The following is an 18,021-nucleotide window of genomic DNA, read 5'->3' on the forward strand; positions in this document are numbered from 1 at the left end:
GGGGGCGGTCAGGAAAGCCAATGTGGAGATGGAACTGGGACTAGCTACCCAGATCAATGACAACAAGAAGTCCTTTTTTAAACACATAGGGGGCAAAAGAAGGTAACGGGTAACGTGGGGCCCCTGCAAGACACACTAGCAAATCTGGTCATCATACCAGACAACAAAGCTAACCTATTTAACGACTTCTTTGCCTCCATTTTCCTGAGCAGTGACCGGATCAGCCCCACCACCAACAGCCCTGCTCAGGCCCCAGGGGAGGCACATCTAGCCCAAGGATCAGTGAGGATCTAGTCAGGGAACTTCTGGGGGGACTGGATGTATTTAAATCAGCTGGTCCTGATGATCTCCACCCCAGAATGCTGAGGGAATTAGCTGAGGTCATTGCGGGACCCCTGGCATGGCTTTAGAAGCACTTGTGGTGCTCTGGTATGGTGCCAGAGAACTGGAAGAGGGCCAACGTGGTTCCCATCTTCAAAAAAGGGAGGAAGGAGGACTCGGGAAACTATAGGCCAGTTAGTCTTACCTCAATCCTGGGCAAGCTTTTTCAGAGAATTATCCTGGCACATGTCCACAAGGGGCCAGCGGGGGAGGTTATGCTTAGGGGCAACCAACACGGGTTCAATAGAGGCAAGTCCTGTCAGACCAACTTGGTGGCCTTCTACGACCAGGTCACCAAATCCTTAGATGCAGTGGACATAGTCTTCCTGGATTTTCGGAAGGCCTTCAACACTGTCTTTCACCCCATTCTCATTAAAAAACTGGGGGACTGTGGTGTCAACACCTACACAATCAAATGTGTCGCCGACTGGCTAGAGGGCTGCACCCAGAGAGTGGTGGTGGATGGGTCATTTTTGACCTGGAGAGATGTGGGCAATGGGGTCCCCCAGGGCTCGGGCCCGCACTGTTCAACATCTTCATCAGTGACTTGGACGAGGGGGTAAAATTTGCTGATGACACTAAGATAAGGGAGGATGTGGGCATGCTATAAGGGAGGAATAGGCTGCAATCAGACCTAGACAGGCTTCAGGGGTGGGCAGATGAGAACAGGATGGGATTCAACACTGACAAGTGCAAGGTGCTGCACCTGGGGAGGAAGAACCAGCACCATACTTACAAGCTGGGGAACTCCCTTCTCGTCAGTGCCGAGGCAGAAAAGGATCTTGGAGTCATCGTTGATGCCAAGATGAACATGGACCGGCAGTGTGGGGATGCAGTCAGGAAGGCCAACCACACCTTGTCATGCATCCACAGATGCATCTCAAGCAGGTCCAAGGAGGTGATATTCCCCCTCTATGTGGCACTGGTCAGGCCACAGTTGGAGTACTGCATCCAGTGCTGGGTGCCACACTTCAAGAGGGATGTGGACAGCATGGAGACGGTCCAGAGAAGGGCCACTCGCATGATCGGGGGCAGCAGGGCAGGCCCTATGAGGAGAGGCTACAGGACCTGAACCTGTTCAGCCTCCACAAGAGAAGCCTGAGGGGGGATCTAGTAGCCTGTTACAAACTAGTCAGGGAGGACCAGCAGGCTTTGGGGGAGTCCCTGTTCCCCTGAGCACCACCAGGATTGACTAGAAATAACGGTCACAAGCTGGCAGAAGGTAAATTCAGATTAGACATCAGGAGGCGCTATTTCACTGTCATCTGGAACCAACTTCCAAGTGAAGTGGTGCTGGCTCCTATCTTGAGGGTCTTTAAGATAAGGCTAGACAAACACCTTGCTGGGGTTGTTTGACCCCAGAACTCTTTCCTGCCATGGCAGGGGGTCGGACTTGATGATCTGCTCAGGTCCCTTCCGACCCTATGAACTATGAACACCCTTCCACTCCAATGGAGGGAGCGGCAGAAAGCCAGAGATGAAAACTCCAGTCCAGAGGAGCAGAAGCTCCAGCAGTGGGCCACCTTCAGCCATTCCAGCCAAAAAAATGGTTAACCCTGCAAGGAACCAGAGGGGTGGGGGATGGGCAGCTCTCTGCTGGCAGAGAACAAAGAAGCTGGAAAACAAAAAAAAACAAACACCAGAGGAGGGGAGAAAGGTGAGCAACATGCCTGGGAGGAGAAGGGAAAACAACAAGCAGCAGAGAAGCTGCAGTGAGAGGAGAGAAAAATAAGCCCAGAGGGAGGGGGAAATGGGTTACTGCAGGATAAAGGGCTTTAAAAAGGTGAATAAAGGCAGGAAAAAGTAATGAAAAGTTTGTGGGGGGCAGATGCAGGGAGAAAGGGGTCAGAATTTTGGGGGGAGGGAAAACAAAGCTTGAGAAGGAGAAAGGCTCACCAAACAGGGAGAAGCCCTCAGAGCTCTGAGGGAACACGCCTATTGGTGGTCATTTTGAAAGAAAGACACACAGACAGACAGACTTTATATAAGGGTTTATTAAGGGAAAAAGGGGGTAACAATCCAACAAGGAAAAGCAAAATACTGTCCATGTAGGGGTCCTGATACAACAGACAGAACCTGGGCCTTCAGCAGGCAAGGCTTACCCTCACAGTCTAAAACCAAAAATATCCAGTACAACATCATCCTACTGAGACCCCTGCTGTTACCCTGGGAAGGGGCTAGCAGTATCACAGTGCAAGGACTAAACAGCTACCCTCAACACTGTAGAGCACCCCCTGAATGGCCCAACATGCCTGGAAGGCAGGAATCATCTGCTGGAGGACCACATGCTCAAACTCCAATGACAGGCATGGCCATACCAAAAACTGGAAGAGCTGCAGGGTGTCATCTGAGCCAGCCCCAGCAAGCCAGTTCCTGGAGCTCTTGAGGATAGCCATCTTAGCCTGGCCAAGTAAGAAGTTGGCCAGGCAGATGACACCCCTTCTCTTTTTGGCCACCTGGAACAGGAGGGAGAACAAGTAAATGGCCTCCAAGAAGGCCAAGTCTAGTGCCACAAGTAAGGTGCCGAGGGCAGCAAATAGCTGCAACAGCCAGGGACATCTGAAGAAAGCATGATGAAGAACCTCCTCCATTCCCCTCAGACAAAAGGGGCAGGCTGCTGATGCAGCTAGGTCTATGTAGCGAATGAGAGTGCTGGTGGCCAGTATCCCATGTAGCAACTGCCACTGGAGGTCACTGATCCTTTTGGAGATGGGGGCTTATAAAGTGTGTGCAAGGCAGAGCAGGCCAGTGTGAGTGCCAGTGCCACCACATGCCTCCACCACATCATGTCAACCCAAGTGACAAGGATGCGGGCATGACAAATTCGAATAACACACAGATACAGGGCCTTCCAGGGAAGCATATTGAAGTGGATCCCAGTGCTGCTGTCAGGAGGCATGTGAAGAGCCAATAAGGTGCCAGCACCAACCCCCAGGTCACCGTCCACAACCAGGACAGTGGGCAGTGATGGAAAGGGCTCACCCAGGACATCCCCTTCAGGAAGGCTTCTCTGGGCCTAGAGGTCATCATCCAGAGCACTTGCTGCATCTGCTGGGAGAATGGCCCACACATCCCCTAGGAAACAGGCAACACAGCGGACCAAGTGCATGCCCAAGCAGGTGGCCGGAGTTTCAGCTGACAACCATTCTGACCAGGTCACATTGAGGAGGTGTCCTAGCTGGATGGTATGCAACTGGATGAGGGAGTCAACAAGTCTACTAGAGGCAAGGCTTGGCAGCCCATGCTGCAGGGCCGGGTTATGGACCAGAAGTTCCTTCAGTAACTGCGGAAACCACAGATGCCTGGCTTGGGACATGAAGCAGAAGGCAGCTCACCAGGACCGCACCATGCTTCAATAGAAGGGTGGGAAAACACCCCAGTCCAGAAGGGTGGGATCCAGAAGGAAAAGCTCCTGGTCAAAACCAAGGCCCCCAACCCGTTGCAAAAATGACTTGGCTAGCTGCTGCCAGGGGAGGAGGTCCTCACAGTAAAGGAGGCTTTGGAGGGTCTGCAGGCAGAAGACAGCTACCCTGCCCACAAAGTTAACTAAGCCCTGGCCCTGCTTGGCCACTAGCAAATAAAGAATGGCCCGAGGGCGGGGGAGGGTGATGACACCCATCCCAAAAGAAGTCCACAAGAAGTCATTGGAGCTTCACAAGCAGGTCCGGCAGGGGGTCCAAAACAACACACTGGTACCACAATGTTGCACCTGCCAATTTATTGACAATGAGGACCTGCCCATAGTAGGAGAGGCTTGGCAGATGCCAGCGCCATCGCTGTAGAAGTGCCTCCATGTCAGCACCAAGGTCCTCCCAGGTCTGTGCCGAGAAGATTGATGGCATGAGAAACACCTCCAGGACCTGAAGGCACTCTTGACACAGGGTAAGACCCTCCACCGGGTAAGTCGGGGGGAAGGGGGCTTACCCAAGAACTGAGAAGGAGGGTGTCACTGTTGGTCCAGTTCACACAAGCCAAAAAGGCACGCTGATAGGCTTGTTGACAGTTGACTAAGGACTGAACACCACCCTAGGTGCTAAAAAGAACAGTCACATCATCTGCATATGCCATCAGCCTGACCAATAGGCAACTTGCTGAGCCAGAGGCAGGTGGAAGAGTTAGTTCGGTCAGGTGCCATTATAATGCGTGGAGTAGGGACTCAACAGACAAGGTGTACAGCATTCCTGACAGAGGGCAGTCAGGAACAGGACACAGAGAGTGCTGTTTATCTTCAGGAGGTTCGAAGTGTCCCAAAAGAGGACCCAGAGGGCAGAGGTGAAGATGGGATCTGAAACAAGTAGTCATGGCTGACCCGGTTAAAGACTTTCTCCTGGTCCAAGGAGACAAACCCAATGTTGAGACCGGAGAGGTCTGAAGCCATCAACAGGTCTCGAAGCAGGAACAGATTGTCCTGGATGGTCCTGTCAGGCATGCAGGAGCTCTGCTCAGGGTTGATAATCAAAGTCATAATGGTGCACAGCCAGTTGGCCAAAGCCTTGGCCAGGATCTTGTAACTGGTACACAACAGGGACACTGATTGCCAGGTCTTGATGCAGCCAATGTCCCCTTTCTTAGGCAACAGCATGAGAACCACTCAGTGACAGCTGGCTGGCATGGTCTGGTCCACAAGACTCTCACAAAAGATATGCAGGAGGCAGAGGCCGATCAGTCTCCAATGAGCAAAGCCTATGGAGATTATCTTATAAGTGTCTAGTGAACTCTAGGCAAGTCGGTTCAGCTCAGAACAGTTCCTGGTAGAAGGCGATGGCATAGCATTGGATCTCAACAGGATCTGTGAGCATTCAGCCATCTAGAGTCTTAAGATGGTCAATGACATTCCGCACGGGTCATCGTTTCTCAAGGCTGAAGAAATGAGTTGAGCATCAGTCTCTGCCAGTTCTTGACAGTTTGTGCAGACCCTCGTACTCCACGCTGCACTCTCTGCCAGGTCCCACAGATGTTGCTTGCAGAGTTTAAGACTCTCAAGCAGCCCTGCATCACTGTCAGCATCACGCAGGGCCACCTCAAGTTGCATCACATCCTCCTTCCAACTCCCGAACACAGTGGAAGAGCTTGCTTATTGCGAATTGCATGTACTGCTGACAGAAAACTCTAATCTGCACCCTTCCTATGTCCCACCATTCCTTCCAGGAGGGAAAGGTGATTCTTGTGGCCTCCCATGTCTGCCAGAAGTGAGCAATGCAGTCACAGAAGTGAGCATCCTGCAATAGACTAGTGTTAAGGCACCAGTAGGGTGAACAGGAATGCATCCTTCCAGGAAGGCTCAGTGCACAAGAAACCAGGCTGTGATCTGATAGTCCTGCCAGGGTAATACAGCTGCTGTACAGAATGGGTAGGTGGTACCTGGCGACATACAGGCAGTCAAGGCATGTCATGGAGAGTCCACTGGCAGTCACCTTCAGGCAGGTATACTGCCTCACATTGGCATGGAGATGGTGCCAGATATCAAAGTCCACTGCCTCCAAAGTGGTCCACAGCTTCTGGGCAGAGGATGGATGGGACTCTGGCCCATTCTAGTCAAGCTGTGCATTGACTGTGCAATTAAAGTCCCTACCTAGGAAGAGAAGCTCATCACCATCAGCTGCGCTCTGCAAAAATACAGTTAGGGTCTCAAAGAAGACAGTCCATTCTCATCCAGCAGTGAGCGCATAGATGTTAATAAGGAGGAGGTGATGTTGCATGAACAGAATGCAAATGGTGAACAGACAGCCAGGGACAACCTCTTGGGCTACCACCGAGTCACGTGTCAGATGTGGCGACAAAGGGATCGTGACCCCTGCACTGAGGGAGGTGCTATGACTCAAGAACATGAGGCCCTTTCAGGAGGCATGCCAGTCAGCTTGATTAGCTGTGTCAGTGTGTATTCCCCACAGAAAGAAGACATTCAGCGTTTTCTGGCACAGGAAATCAAAGACAGCCATCTGCTTCACAGGGTCTCTGCAGCTGTTGGCATTGAGGAACCAAAGGTTGTGGCAGCCATGTGTGAAGGGTTTTGAAGGGGGGACTGGCAAAGCCAAAAAAACAGAGAGATAAACAGCAGAGAGGAGCAAACATGCAGGACAGTCTTACAACACCCCAGCTGGCACTTCCTGTAACAAGAAATACAACCTTGAGGGAGGGGGATAGAAGTGTAGGGGGAGACGGTTACTGCAGGAGAAAGGGCTGAGAAAAGCGGGGGGGGGAGGAGAGAGCAGGAAAAGGTAATGAAAAGTAGAGGACCACAGTGAGAAACGGGTCAGACTGTCTGGGGGAGGGAAAACAAAGCAAGAGAAGGAGAAAGTCTCACAAAACAGGGAGAAGCTCTCAGAGCTCAGACCAAACACACCTGTCAGTGGCCAAAAAGGCAGACAGATAGAAGTTTTGTGCATGTCTTATTTAAGTTTTTATTTGAACAAAATAGCACACCAGGGAGAATTCTTTGCTCAAGTGCAGCACACAGAAACACAAGTCAGTCCTAAATACACATTGCATATACTGTAGTTTGAGTGTTGAATGCTACATGATTTCTATCCAGGACCTGTCATATTTCTAGCACAGGGACAAATAGTAGTGTTCACATTTTTTTTCTTTTACACAATGATGTATGCATCCATATATAGTACAATACACACTAAGACAATATATCTCAAGGTGCTTGTATTCAGCAGAGAAACAATCAACAGACCAGTTTTTGACTGTCCTAGAGTAGGTATGCTTACAGGAAGAGTGTTCAAGGAGACTCTCCATACCTAGAATTTCCAAAAAGGAAGCCGCTATTATTTCAAACCTTCACTAAAGAAAGCTTTCCTCCCATGTGTTTATCACTTGAGTCAAATGTGCTATGAAAACCAAGAGGGAAAAAAAAAAGAATGTGCTATAGGTCTATAAGTTTCAGAATAAACCAAGGGTTTTGGTGGGTAGTACCTTTTAATGGACTAGAAAAAGCTATTCCATACTATTCTGTCCTTATATGGATGTTCTTATTCCATGCTATGGTCAGCTTAATTCATTTGACTTAACCTACACAAAGGCACAGTTAGAATGGAATAAGAGTGCCCACAAGGGGAACTACTGCACAAGACCTATTCCAGGAAGCTCTCTCTGTTCAAATAAGTCCACCGGCCAGAGGCCTCTCATGATAGCAAATACCTGCATGTTCTTTTTCATAGGGCTAATCATGTGCTGCTGCCATTACTTCTGGACCCCTTTGCTATAATAGCTAGCTAACTCAAGAAATGAAAGGCTCACATTCAGGTCTGCCCCCTCAGCTTACAGGGGTTCAAACCCACATGTCCCAACTGTTTCATAGCTACACATGCTCAGTTCAGTATCTGAAAGAGCCATTCCTTTAATTGACTTGTAATTCCTGTGTTTATCTGAAGAAGGAAAAGGCCTCTAACAGTGAGTCGGCAATGCAGCCCCTGTGCTTTTTCCATTTGCAGAGAGAACAAATAAAATAAACAGCTTTTTTAAGATGCCGAGACAAACACATTTTTCATTTTTCATTACTCTGTAGAGTGGGCTCCAGAGATGGGAAAAACGACAAAGAAGAGTGACATGTAGACTCAATCCAGTTGGTAATAGGAACACGGGCATTGGACTGTGGTTATAACCACTGGGTCTGTGGAAGCATGGGTGGAGAACACCTGCTGATCCACTTCAGCTCTTCCAAAGAGACAAGTGAACCGGCTGCTGTCAGCTCTGGATGACAGCATTGTACCTAGACATCTGATGGCCCTAGGTGAACGTTTAGTGTTGGGCCCCCCTTCACCAGAGATAATGATAATAATAATTTAAAAGTTACCATTTTTAGGTCCCCTTTTTGTCCTGGCCCTGGGCGGCTATCTGGTTTACCCATGCCTGTGTCTGGCCCTGCTAGATGATAAATACATTGTCTACTTCCCCCTTTCTAATATGTACCCATTAGGCTCTCAATTGTGGAACAGGCTGTAACATGGTGACGAATATAATGAGAGCCTACACTGTCTCTGCTGCATCAGCTCTCTCACCACAGATGCCCCTTTAGTGGAGCTGAATGAGTCTAGCAAAAACAAGGCCCAAAAACCTGACCCTGTAGCCCTTTTTCGGGTGACTTCATTGGGACAGCTGGCCATGCTCATTCTAGAATAAATGAATGAATTCCTGAAGCAGAGAATATTCTGTATCCCAAATCCGTCTGCCTTTAAGGTGGCTAGCCCTTCAAAGTCCTGGTTTCTTCCCATATGACTGTTCTCATTTACAGGCTTCTTGCCTCCCTTTATACTTTTGGAGATGAAAAGCAGGCTTCCATTCAGACCTCAGTTCATTCTGCCTGTTAGCAGATGTAAAAAAGCTAAGCCACCCAACTGGCCAGTAATACTGCCACGGTCTACTAGTACTGTACACGATAAGGACAAACACGGACTGATCACAGTCTTCCATATACAAGTTGTTTGCCTACCAGGCACAGTGAGCTGGGGAACTGAGTTTCCCAAAGAATCCTTCCATTCCAAACAGGTGCAGTTTGCAAGATTCATTTTTAGAACAATAGTTTTCATGTGAAATTGACCTGCCAGCTTGACCAACTCTTCCAGATGTTTATCATTTGCTCTTAATCTCTTCACTCTAAAGCTTCAGATCTTTCCTTGCTTCTAGTATTTATAGATATAAATCTCTAAATGATTTACCCAATCAACACTAGGAGGTTTCAGGGAAACAGCCAAAAAGCAAAAGTAGGTAAAGATAAGCATGCTTAGGAGACTGTCTCATAGATATGACAAAGACCTCATCACATCCTTTCCAATGCTGAAGAAAAAAATAAATAAAAGAGCCCAGCCAAGTCCCAAGAAACAAAACAAAGCAAAAAAACCCCAAACCATGAATCAATTTTAAAATGCTATGAAGTCCCCACAAAGCAGAATAACTTAGAGACATGTTTCTAGCAAAGATAAACGTTTCGGATATACTTTACTTACAGATGTTGCGAATATATGTCTCCAAACGGTCCAGTCTCTCAATTACTGCATTTTCCTGGTTAAATGATCGAGGATGAACCTCTAAGTATCCCCGTCTCTCCTTGCTCAGCTCTTGTATTACGTTCTTCACATAAGTCACAAGAAAGACATTCACAAAGGAGACCAGAAGCAGTGCAATTGGTGTGAGTCCTGGAAACCTTCTACATGACACCATCGTATCTTGCTATATAAAAAAAAAAATCCCTGACCTAAATTGTAATTATGGTTCCAGATGTGTGCAAGTCACTGAATCCCATGCAAGAGTCTCAAGCAAGCCTCTTTAAAGCAGGTACACAAATCAGTCATGTAGAATAACTTCTCTGAACTTGAATGAAGCAAAGAACAAACAGGCAGTGACAATTTAGATTACCTCAAAGGGATGGGCGTTTTCACCTTCTTCCCTGAACAGTATTATACAAACTACCCAGTAGTGGGAAAGTATGCAGCTGTAACAAACTTCCCTTTTGATCTAAAGGGTTTGGTTGTTCTCCTGTGTTGCCTGCAGGTTGAACATGTTTGTAAGAGTTTCTAATGTAGCACATGCACGCGCACGCACACAAAATCACACGAAAAAAACCTGTAAGGAAATCCTTCACTGCCAAACTGACTGTCAGTGAAGGATTTGCTTACAGTTTTTTTCCGTGTGTGTGTATGTGTGCTTGTGCATGTGTTGCCTAGTGAAATTTGTCTAGCTATGCACATGAAACAGTAGAATCATAGTTATTGTATTCCTGGTTAGAGACATCTCTATAAAACTGCACAAAAGCTAATGGTTTGAGAAAGTTTAGCATTTTAGGGAGCTTGACAAAAGGAAGTATCCACTCAAAATTATCAGCTTGAGGAGACACAGGGGTCATGTCTACACAAAACACTGAATGCACAGTTGTTAGACACAGTACTATGCAGCGACATATGGCTTTTTTGTGACGCTGACTGCATAGTAGCCCAAGACTCCTGCACACTAGCATTGCTTCACAGTTTCTGCCACACAACACTACTGCACAGTATTCTTGGGCTGCTGTGCAGTCAGCATCTTGTGTAGACATGACCTGGTTCTACTTTAAGGTCCTTATTGCACCTCGGAGGCATAACAGATTCTTAGGGAGCAAACACGAACAAGAGAGACTCTTCTATCTGTACCAGGAAAGGCAATTGTAGCCACTTTTGTTTTCCTTTGTCTAGATGTAGAGGTTGTTACTATGATGTTGTAGCAAAACCCCCAGTTTTTCTTCTTCTTTTTTTTTATTGCATTCTCTCCCCTTCCCCAACCATTTCTGACTTTTTCTCTCCCTCTCTATTCCCTATAGATTAGTATAAGTAAGCTAAGATGTAGGATAAACTTTAAACATTTTTATTTTGGTAGCAAGTTTTTGGTTTTGGATATCCACTGTTTTATATTGTATTATTATTAGGTTTGTATTGATTTTTACCGTTGTATATTGTGTTATTATCATTTTTTAATTGATTTTTATTGTTTCATATGTATATTGTATGGTTTAGGCCTGTGTTTGTAAGTGAACCAAAGTCATGTCAAGTTTTCATTTTATATGTCAAGTCTCCATCTTGTGTCCTCTGCCCAGGCATCCCCTGTGTCTCAACTGTATGAGTCACGTATCCCTCCCATGTAAATTGGTTCCCGGATGAATAAGAGTTATTGGGAATGACTGAAATACAATGGTAACAGGCCTCTACTGAATGGCCTGTAATGACTGGGTCATCACCTCGCATTGATTCATCCAGGAACCACGGACCTCACCCAGGAACAGAGACAAAACCAGCATTTGAAAGACAAAAGACCCTGCAGAACCAGCAACTCCCACCATTACAAACACCCAAAACTGCACATCCCTGCATGGCGGACACATGCTTAGTGTGCCAGGGGCTGACCCTTGCCTGGGCATGCCTCCTGTCACTAGGGTCACACAAAGTCTGCCCCTAAAGGGGCAGTGAAAACAGACCCAGTGGGACGCCCTCTCCATCTGGACCAGCACCATGCCATACCACCTATCCACCCAGGGGCCCTGCCAGCAACCTGCCGCTGGACAACACCTACTGGACAAGGATCCCTTCCCAGCCTGGATAGATAGATATTACCTGCATACCTCCTCCTACAATTTTGGACTCTCTCTCTCTGCCTCTCTCTCTCCTCCTGGACTTCAGTGGACTTCAGGCCCTGCACCAAGCCTCTCTAACCCCTGCTGCCATTGTGTGTGTGTGTGTGTGGGTGGGTGCAAGGGAACCAATAAGACATTGTGTCACCATCTCCCCTGTTCAATAAAACCACTGTCATTTGCAACCACAAGTTGGGTCATGTTTTACTAAATCCCAGTCCCTTCCTTATCTTAATTTTCAGCCTCATTCTCTCTCTCTCTTAGCTCCAGTTTCCACCATCTCTCTGCTAGTTTCCCCATCTCCTCCCAATTCCATCTCCCCTTTTCTGCCACCTCTCAGCCTCCCCTGCTCCTACTGCCTTTTCCCTGTGACTTTCTGATGCCTTTCTCTGCTTTCCTGGTGCCCTGCCACCTGCTGCTTTTCCTGTGATTTTCTGCTGTTCATCTCTCTGTTTTCAGGCTTCCCCCACACCTTATGTAATCCTCCCCTCCCCCCCCACAGCTTCCCAGCTCCTCTTAGCTGTCCTGCAGCTGGAGCCCTTCTCCAGCTTCCAGCACCTACTGCCACTCCCTGCAACTTCTCTAGCTGCCCTGAAGCCATCCTCTGGCTCCCCACACCCAGACCCCTCTTTAACATCCACACTTTTCCTTAGTCCCATTTTCCCTCCTCTCAACATTTACCTTTTCAGCTCGCCCATAGCTCTGGCTCCAGTCCCAGGCTCTGTGCCAGCATGCTGTTCTGCAGGCTTTGCGCTTTGTCTTTTAATCAATCAAGTTCAATTAACTTACAGTTACTCCTGAGCCTCAGTTCTTCAACCCAGGCCCTTCTAGTCTACCGGTTCTAACCCCGGTCTGGGTCCCAGTGACTTTAATTTCCAGCAACTTTTACTCCCTACACTTCTACTTTCTTACCTTAACCTTTCCCCAGGTATCCCAAGTACACCAAGCACATACATACATGCATATCACAATACCCAATTTAGGGACTCACTCGTGTGTACGTATAGATGGGTGGTATGTGCGTAAATTAATGAATACACACACATATATATAGATATCATTGTGTGTGTGTGGTATATAAATTAGTAATCCATGTATGTGTATTGGATGTGTAGGTGCTGGTAACTGATTCTGTCTAAATTTGGTGTGTGTAGCATGTATGGGCTTAAACTGGTGATAGGTGTGCATAAACCTAAACTAGTTATTTTGAATGTGTGTGTATCTGAGTTGCTAGTGTGTCTGCGTATGTATATGTGTGTGTGCCTCTGTGCTGATGAGGTATGCTGCTGGTTCTTCCTCCCTAGGTGCAATACCTTGCACTTGTCAGTATTGAATCCCATCCTGTTCTCATCCACCCATCTCAGTAACCTGTCCAAATCTAGTTGTAGCCTCTCCCTCCCTTCTAGAGTGCCCACTTCTTCCCACATCTTAGTGTCATCCACGAATTTGAACAAGGTACTTTTGACCCCTCGTCCAATTCACTAATGAAGATGTTAAACAGTACAGGCCCGAGGACTGAGCCCTGGGGGATCCCCCTGCCCACGTCCCTCCAGCTTGAAAATGACCCATCTACCACCACTCTCTGGGTGCAGCCCTCCAGCCAATTTGGAACCCATCTGACTGTGTAGGCATCAATACCACAGTCACTTAATTTTTTAATGAGAATGGGCTGAGAGACAGTGTCGAAGGCCTTCCTAAAGTCCAGACAGACTACATCCACTGAGACACCTGCATCTAAGGATTTTGTGACCTGGTCATAGGAAACCACCAGGTTGGTCTGACAGGACCTGCCCCTAATGAACCCATGTTGGTTGCACCTAAGCATAATCTCCCCTGCTGGTCCCTCGCAGATGTGCTCCTGGATAATTTTCTCAAAAAGCTTCCCCAGGACCAAGGTAAGACTAACGGGTCTAAAGTTTCCTGGGTCCTCCTTCCTTCCCTTTTTGAAAATGGTGACCACATTGGCCCTTTTCCAGTCCTCTGGCACCTTGGCAAAGCACCATGAGTGCTCATAAAGCCATGCCAGGAGTCCTGCAGTGACCTCTGTCAATTCCCTCAGCACCCTGGGGTGGAGATCATCTAGACCTGCTGATTTGAACACATCCAGTCCCTCCAGAAGTTCCCTAGCTAGGTCCTCTCTGACCCTAGGCCAGGCTGTGCTTCTCCTGAGTCCATCCGGAATCCCGGTGAGGGGAATGTCCAGTCCCTACTCAGAAAAATGGAGACAAAGAATTTGTTAAAGAGATCAGCTTTATCATCTGGTGCAACCACCAGATTGCCAAGTGGGCCCCATGTTACCCGGTGCATTCTTTTTACTCCCTATGTATTTAAAATATAACTTCTTGTTATCTTTGAATTGCCTTTATGAGCCTTAAAAAGCTCATAAATCACCTTAATGTGCCTTAAACAAAGGTGCATTAAGTTTAATGCATGTAAAACCACATGTAGAAACACCCAGTGATTACAAGCAAATCCTGAACAACTAACAGAAGTCACAAGGATGAATCACAGCTTTCTCTGCTTTTTCCACTCACTCCTCTCCTGTGGCTTTACAAAAAACCTTAGAAGTTGAAGGCAGCTGGGTCCCATACACCGAGATAGGTATTTTAGGAGGAAATCTCCACTTCAGTTACCTTTGTTTATTGCAAGTGAGGCCATATGGTAGTAGGGAAAAACTGAATCTTTGGTTAATGAAATCTTAAACAGTTGTCTAGACCTGAGGAAGGGCACTTTGTGCTTGAAAACTTGTCTAACACGTCTCCCAGCTATACAGTTGGTCCAATAAAGATATCCCCAAATAACCTTGTTTCATCTAGAGCAGTGTTAGATCTGAGTCTATCCAAGGCTGGGGTTGGGGGCTGAGCATGCATGGGTGCACTTGTGCACCCCACCCCAAGCCCAGCAGGTCAGTCCATGATGTGGGGAAGGGGTGAGGGAGCAGATTGAGGCCCCTGCAATCAGGGACAGTGCCACAGAGGCAGGAGCAGGGGTAAGTTGACTGGGACCCCTGCCAGCTGGGCGAGTGGTGGGAGGATTGAGCCTGGGTGGTTCGTCCAGGGGTATGGGGATCCTCCCATCACTGTATACACCCAATGGAGGCCCCAGGGGGCACATCCCCCCTCCAAATACCTGGTAGTGTGAGCGGCTGCAGTAGTGGTGTGAGAGGGAGGGAGGGGGGCTGGAGCTGGGGCAAGCCCTGCACAGCCAGGGTGTGGGACAGAGCCACAAGTTACTTGTCCAGGGGGCCTTGGGGGAGGGGAGCACACAGCCCAAGAGGGCATGGGGTGTGTGTGCCCCTGAATCTGCATGCTGGCTGGGCTGGCTGCCAACTGAGGCTGGGACTACACAGGGCGGCACTGGGAGTGGGGCTACATGGGAGGCTGCAGGCTCCCAAAAATTCACCATAGCCCCTGCTCCCAGTGCTGCCACCTGGCCTGAATGCAGTGTAGCACAGAGCAGACTGTCACTGTGAAGAGCGTAGCACTGCCTTCCCCTTCTCCTGCTCCACCCTGGGACCTGCAGAGGGGGAAGGGTGGGCTGGGGCTCGGCTTTGGGTGCAAAGCCCAGCTCGCAATGCCAGCTGCCTCCTCCGTGCACAGATGGGGGGGACATGTTTCCCCCAGGGCCTCTCTGTGTCCGCAGATGCATCAGGAGCAGATCCAAGGAGGTGATCCTCCCCCTCTATGCGACATTGGTCAGGCTGCAGTTGGAGTACTGTGTCCAGTTCTGGGCACTGCACTTCAAGAGGGATGAGGTCAGCATCAAGAGGGTCCAGAGGAGGGCCACTCGCATAGACAGGAGGCAGCAGGGCAGGCCCTACGAGGAAAGGCTATGGGACCTGAACCTGCTCAGCCTCCAGAAGAGAAGATTAAGAGGGGATCTGGTGGCTATCTATAAATTTACAAGGGGGGACCAGTGAGGAATGGGAGAATCTCTTTTCCCCAATCACTACCAGGAGTAGCTAGCAATAATGGCCACAAGTTGACTGAGAGTAGGTTCAGGCTAGACAGATGCTGGCAGGTGGGGGGGAGGGGAGATTGGCAGCAAGTGTAAAGAGTGGGGGGACAGCGAATGAGTGAGAAGGTAGGCAAGTGGCAGGGGAAGGGCATCAGCAGTGGCAGGCAGGGGTGGGGAATGTGGTGGTGATGAGGTGGGAGCACCAGGTGGGTGAGTGATGGTGACAGCAGGCAGGAGAAAAGCAGCAACTGGATGGGAGCTTAGCACCAGGGCCAGCGGGGGCCCAGGGCAGGACAGCAGGAGTGTGGAGCCTGGGCCAGTGGGGGAATGGGCTCTGCCTGGCTCCATCTCATGGGGCTCACGTGCAATTCCCAGGTTCTCCACCCAAGCCGCATGCCTCTGGAGGGAGCCCCGTGCAATGGACCCAGCAGCCCAGTGCAGCTTGGTGTTATCTGAAGGTCACGGGGAACAGCAGGGAGCTCCATGCTATAGAGTCATGTCCTTCCCAAATGGAGTACTTCCAGGGACAAAGGGAGGGACTTCTGGTGGCAAAAGTCAGGGGTTAGGGACAAGACTTGCATTCCCAAGATGGCAACCAGGGAGCGGGGCATCTGTCAAGGGCCAGGGTTACCCTTGTGGCCCCCAGGAGCTCACCAAAACTCGATAAGTGGCCCTCCAGCCAAAAGTATTGCCCACCCTGGTCTAAGGGGTCCATGAAAGATGACTATGATCAATCAAAAGTATGTGAATACCCACACTTACAATTCAAAGGGGCCCACACCTCTTTTCAAAATTTTTTAGGGGACCGTGAATGAAAAAGGTTTAGGCTTAATCTGAAAGAATCCTCTCTGCCTGGCATGTTCTCGCCCACTCCAGGGGGTTGCAGTTCCAATGCGGGGAGGAGAGGTGTTTATGAGGCTTTCAGGGGATGAAAGGATTTAGGTAGATGTTAATGACATACATCTCTTGTCATTCTGTACACAGCATTAGCCCTTCTGCGCACCCATTACGGGTCTGTTTATTAACTACCTGGTGCTACTTGTGTGCATAGAGAGAGAAATTAGTAAGTGAAAAGAGGACCCTACATCCTGCATCATACCTGCATTTTTATGCACTGGAGGCCAGATGAATGATAGGAGCCCTTTGAACTGCATCAGGCAACAGCAAGGGCTCTCTGCCTAGGAAAGCAGCAAGTCTGCATAGGGCCATGGAAAGCATTTCCTGATTTCCTCTCCTCCCCAATTAACCTTCTCTCATAGGACATGAAGGAGAAGTCTGGATTCTTTCTCCAGCCTGGTTTGGGGCTCCAACTGATTACTTTTCTCCTGCCCTTTGGGCAGGGGGCTGGACTCGATGATCTCCCGAGGTCCCTTCCAGCCCTAATGTCTATGAAAATCAGGAAGCACTACTTCACAGTCAAGGCAGCTAGAATCTGGAACCAACTTCCAAGGGAAGTGGTGTTCGCTTCTACCTTGGGGGTCTTCAAAATGAGGCTAGACAATTACCTTGCTGGAGTCGTTTGACCCCAGTATTCTTTCCTGCCCATTGCAGGGGGGTCGGACTTGATGATCTGCTCAGGTCCCTTCTGACCCTACCAGCTATGAAACTATGATTTAGGCATGCATCCACATGCAGAGCCACTAATGTGCATTAAGGCCCATTAAATTTAGGCTTACATATCTAAGTCATGTTAGCCCACATGTAACCACACTAATACACATTAAGATGGTGTGCATCCATTGACATACATTGCGTTAATGTGCATTAAGCATCTATACATGGGCTAATGTGACTTACCTATGCCAGCCTAAATTTGGTACTTGTTTTCTGCAGGTGTGATAGGGTGCTATCTGGCCTGTGGGTTCATTTCTCACTTAGAGTCAACACTCCCCTTGTCACTGGATTTCTCGCCTGCCATTCCTTGATGGAATCATTGACCACAAAGGAAAACTCTGGGGAAACTTCCTCTCAGCTGTTCTTTTCCCAGAATTTACTCTTTTCAGTCAATTCACTCCTCACCCACCTTGAGATGTATCTTGTCCAGGGTTCCTCCACCCCTGCACCCTGGGCCATTGCTCATCTGGATGACACTTGCAATAATCACAATCCACTGGTGAAGGCTAAGTCCGCTCACCTCTCCATGTTCACTCTTCAGGTCTCAGACTGGAATCATTCCTATTCAAACTCAGCTTGTCTTGTTCATAAACATAAAGTCAACACAAATTACAAACTAAAGAAAACAATCCTGGGCATGCCAAATCCTTACTCCCAGACACTGCCAGTTTATATTGGACTCTCTTATCCCTCAGAGAGTCTCCCATTAGGTTGCTTAACTCATACCAATTTGGCTTCCTCACTTCAACTTCATACATTGATCCCTGGGAGGATCAGCTGTTCCCCCAGGTATTCAGACTTCCCACCAACTACAAACAGTCTTCCCTCCCAAACAGTTGATTCTCTCATCAATCAGTCTGCTTGTAGGGCTAATTCTTTCCATTTATATAACTCGGGGATCTTCCTGGAACTTCTTAGCTTTGCTATGGCAGCTCTGCAGGCTGCAGTCTCTGACTTAATTAGGGCTC

At 48.5% G+C, this 18,021-nt stretch overlaps 1 protein-coding gene and 1 pseudogene across 1 annotated transcript in view; both read right to left on the minus strand.

The window, feature by feature from the left end:
* Positions 1-9,546, minus strand: part of GALNT8 (polypeptide N-acetylgalactosaminyltransferase 8) — a 43,261-nt gene extending 33,715 nt beyond the window's left edge. The window contains exon 1 of the mRNA XM_090041125.1: positions 9,333-9,546. Coding sequence (XP_089897251.1) covers positions 9,333-9,546 — 214 coding nt within the window. The remainder of the gene's footprint in view (positions 1-9,332) is intronic.
* Positions 2,568-4,963, minus strand: LOC149866555 (uncharacterized; annotated as a pseudogene).
* Positions 9,547-18,021: the final 8,475 nt, after the last annotated feature.

This window comes from Crocodylus siamensis, chromosome 4 (genome assembly GCF_052110815.1).
Source record: "Crocodylus siamensis isolate JL-2025a chromosome 4, ASM5211081v1, whole genome shotgun sequence".
In the NCBI taxonomy this organism is placed as follows: Eukaryota; Metazoa; Chordata; order Crocodylia; family Crocodylidae; genus Crocodylus; species Crocodylus siamensis.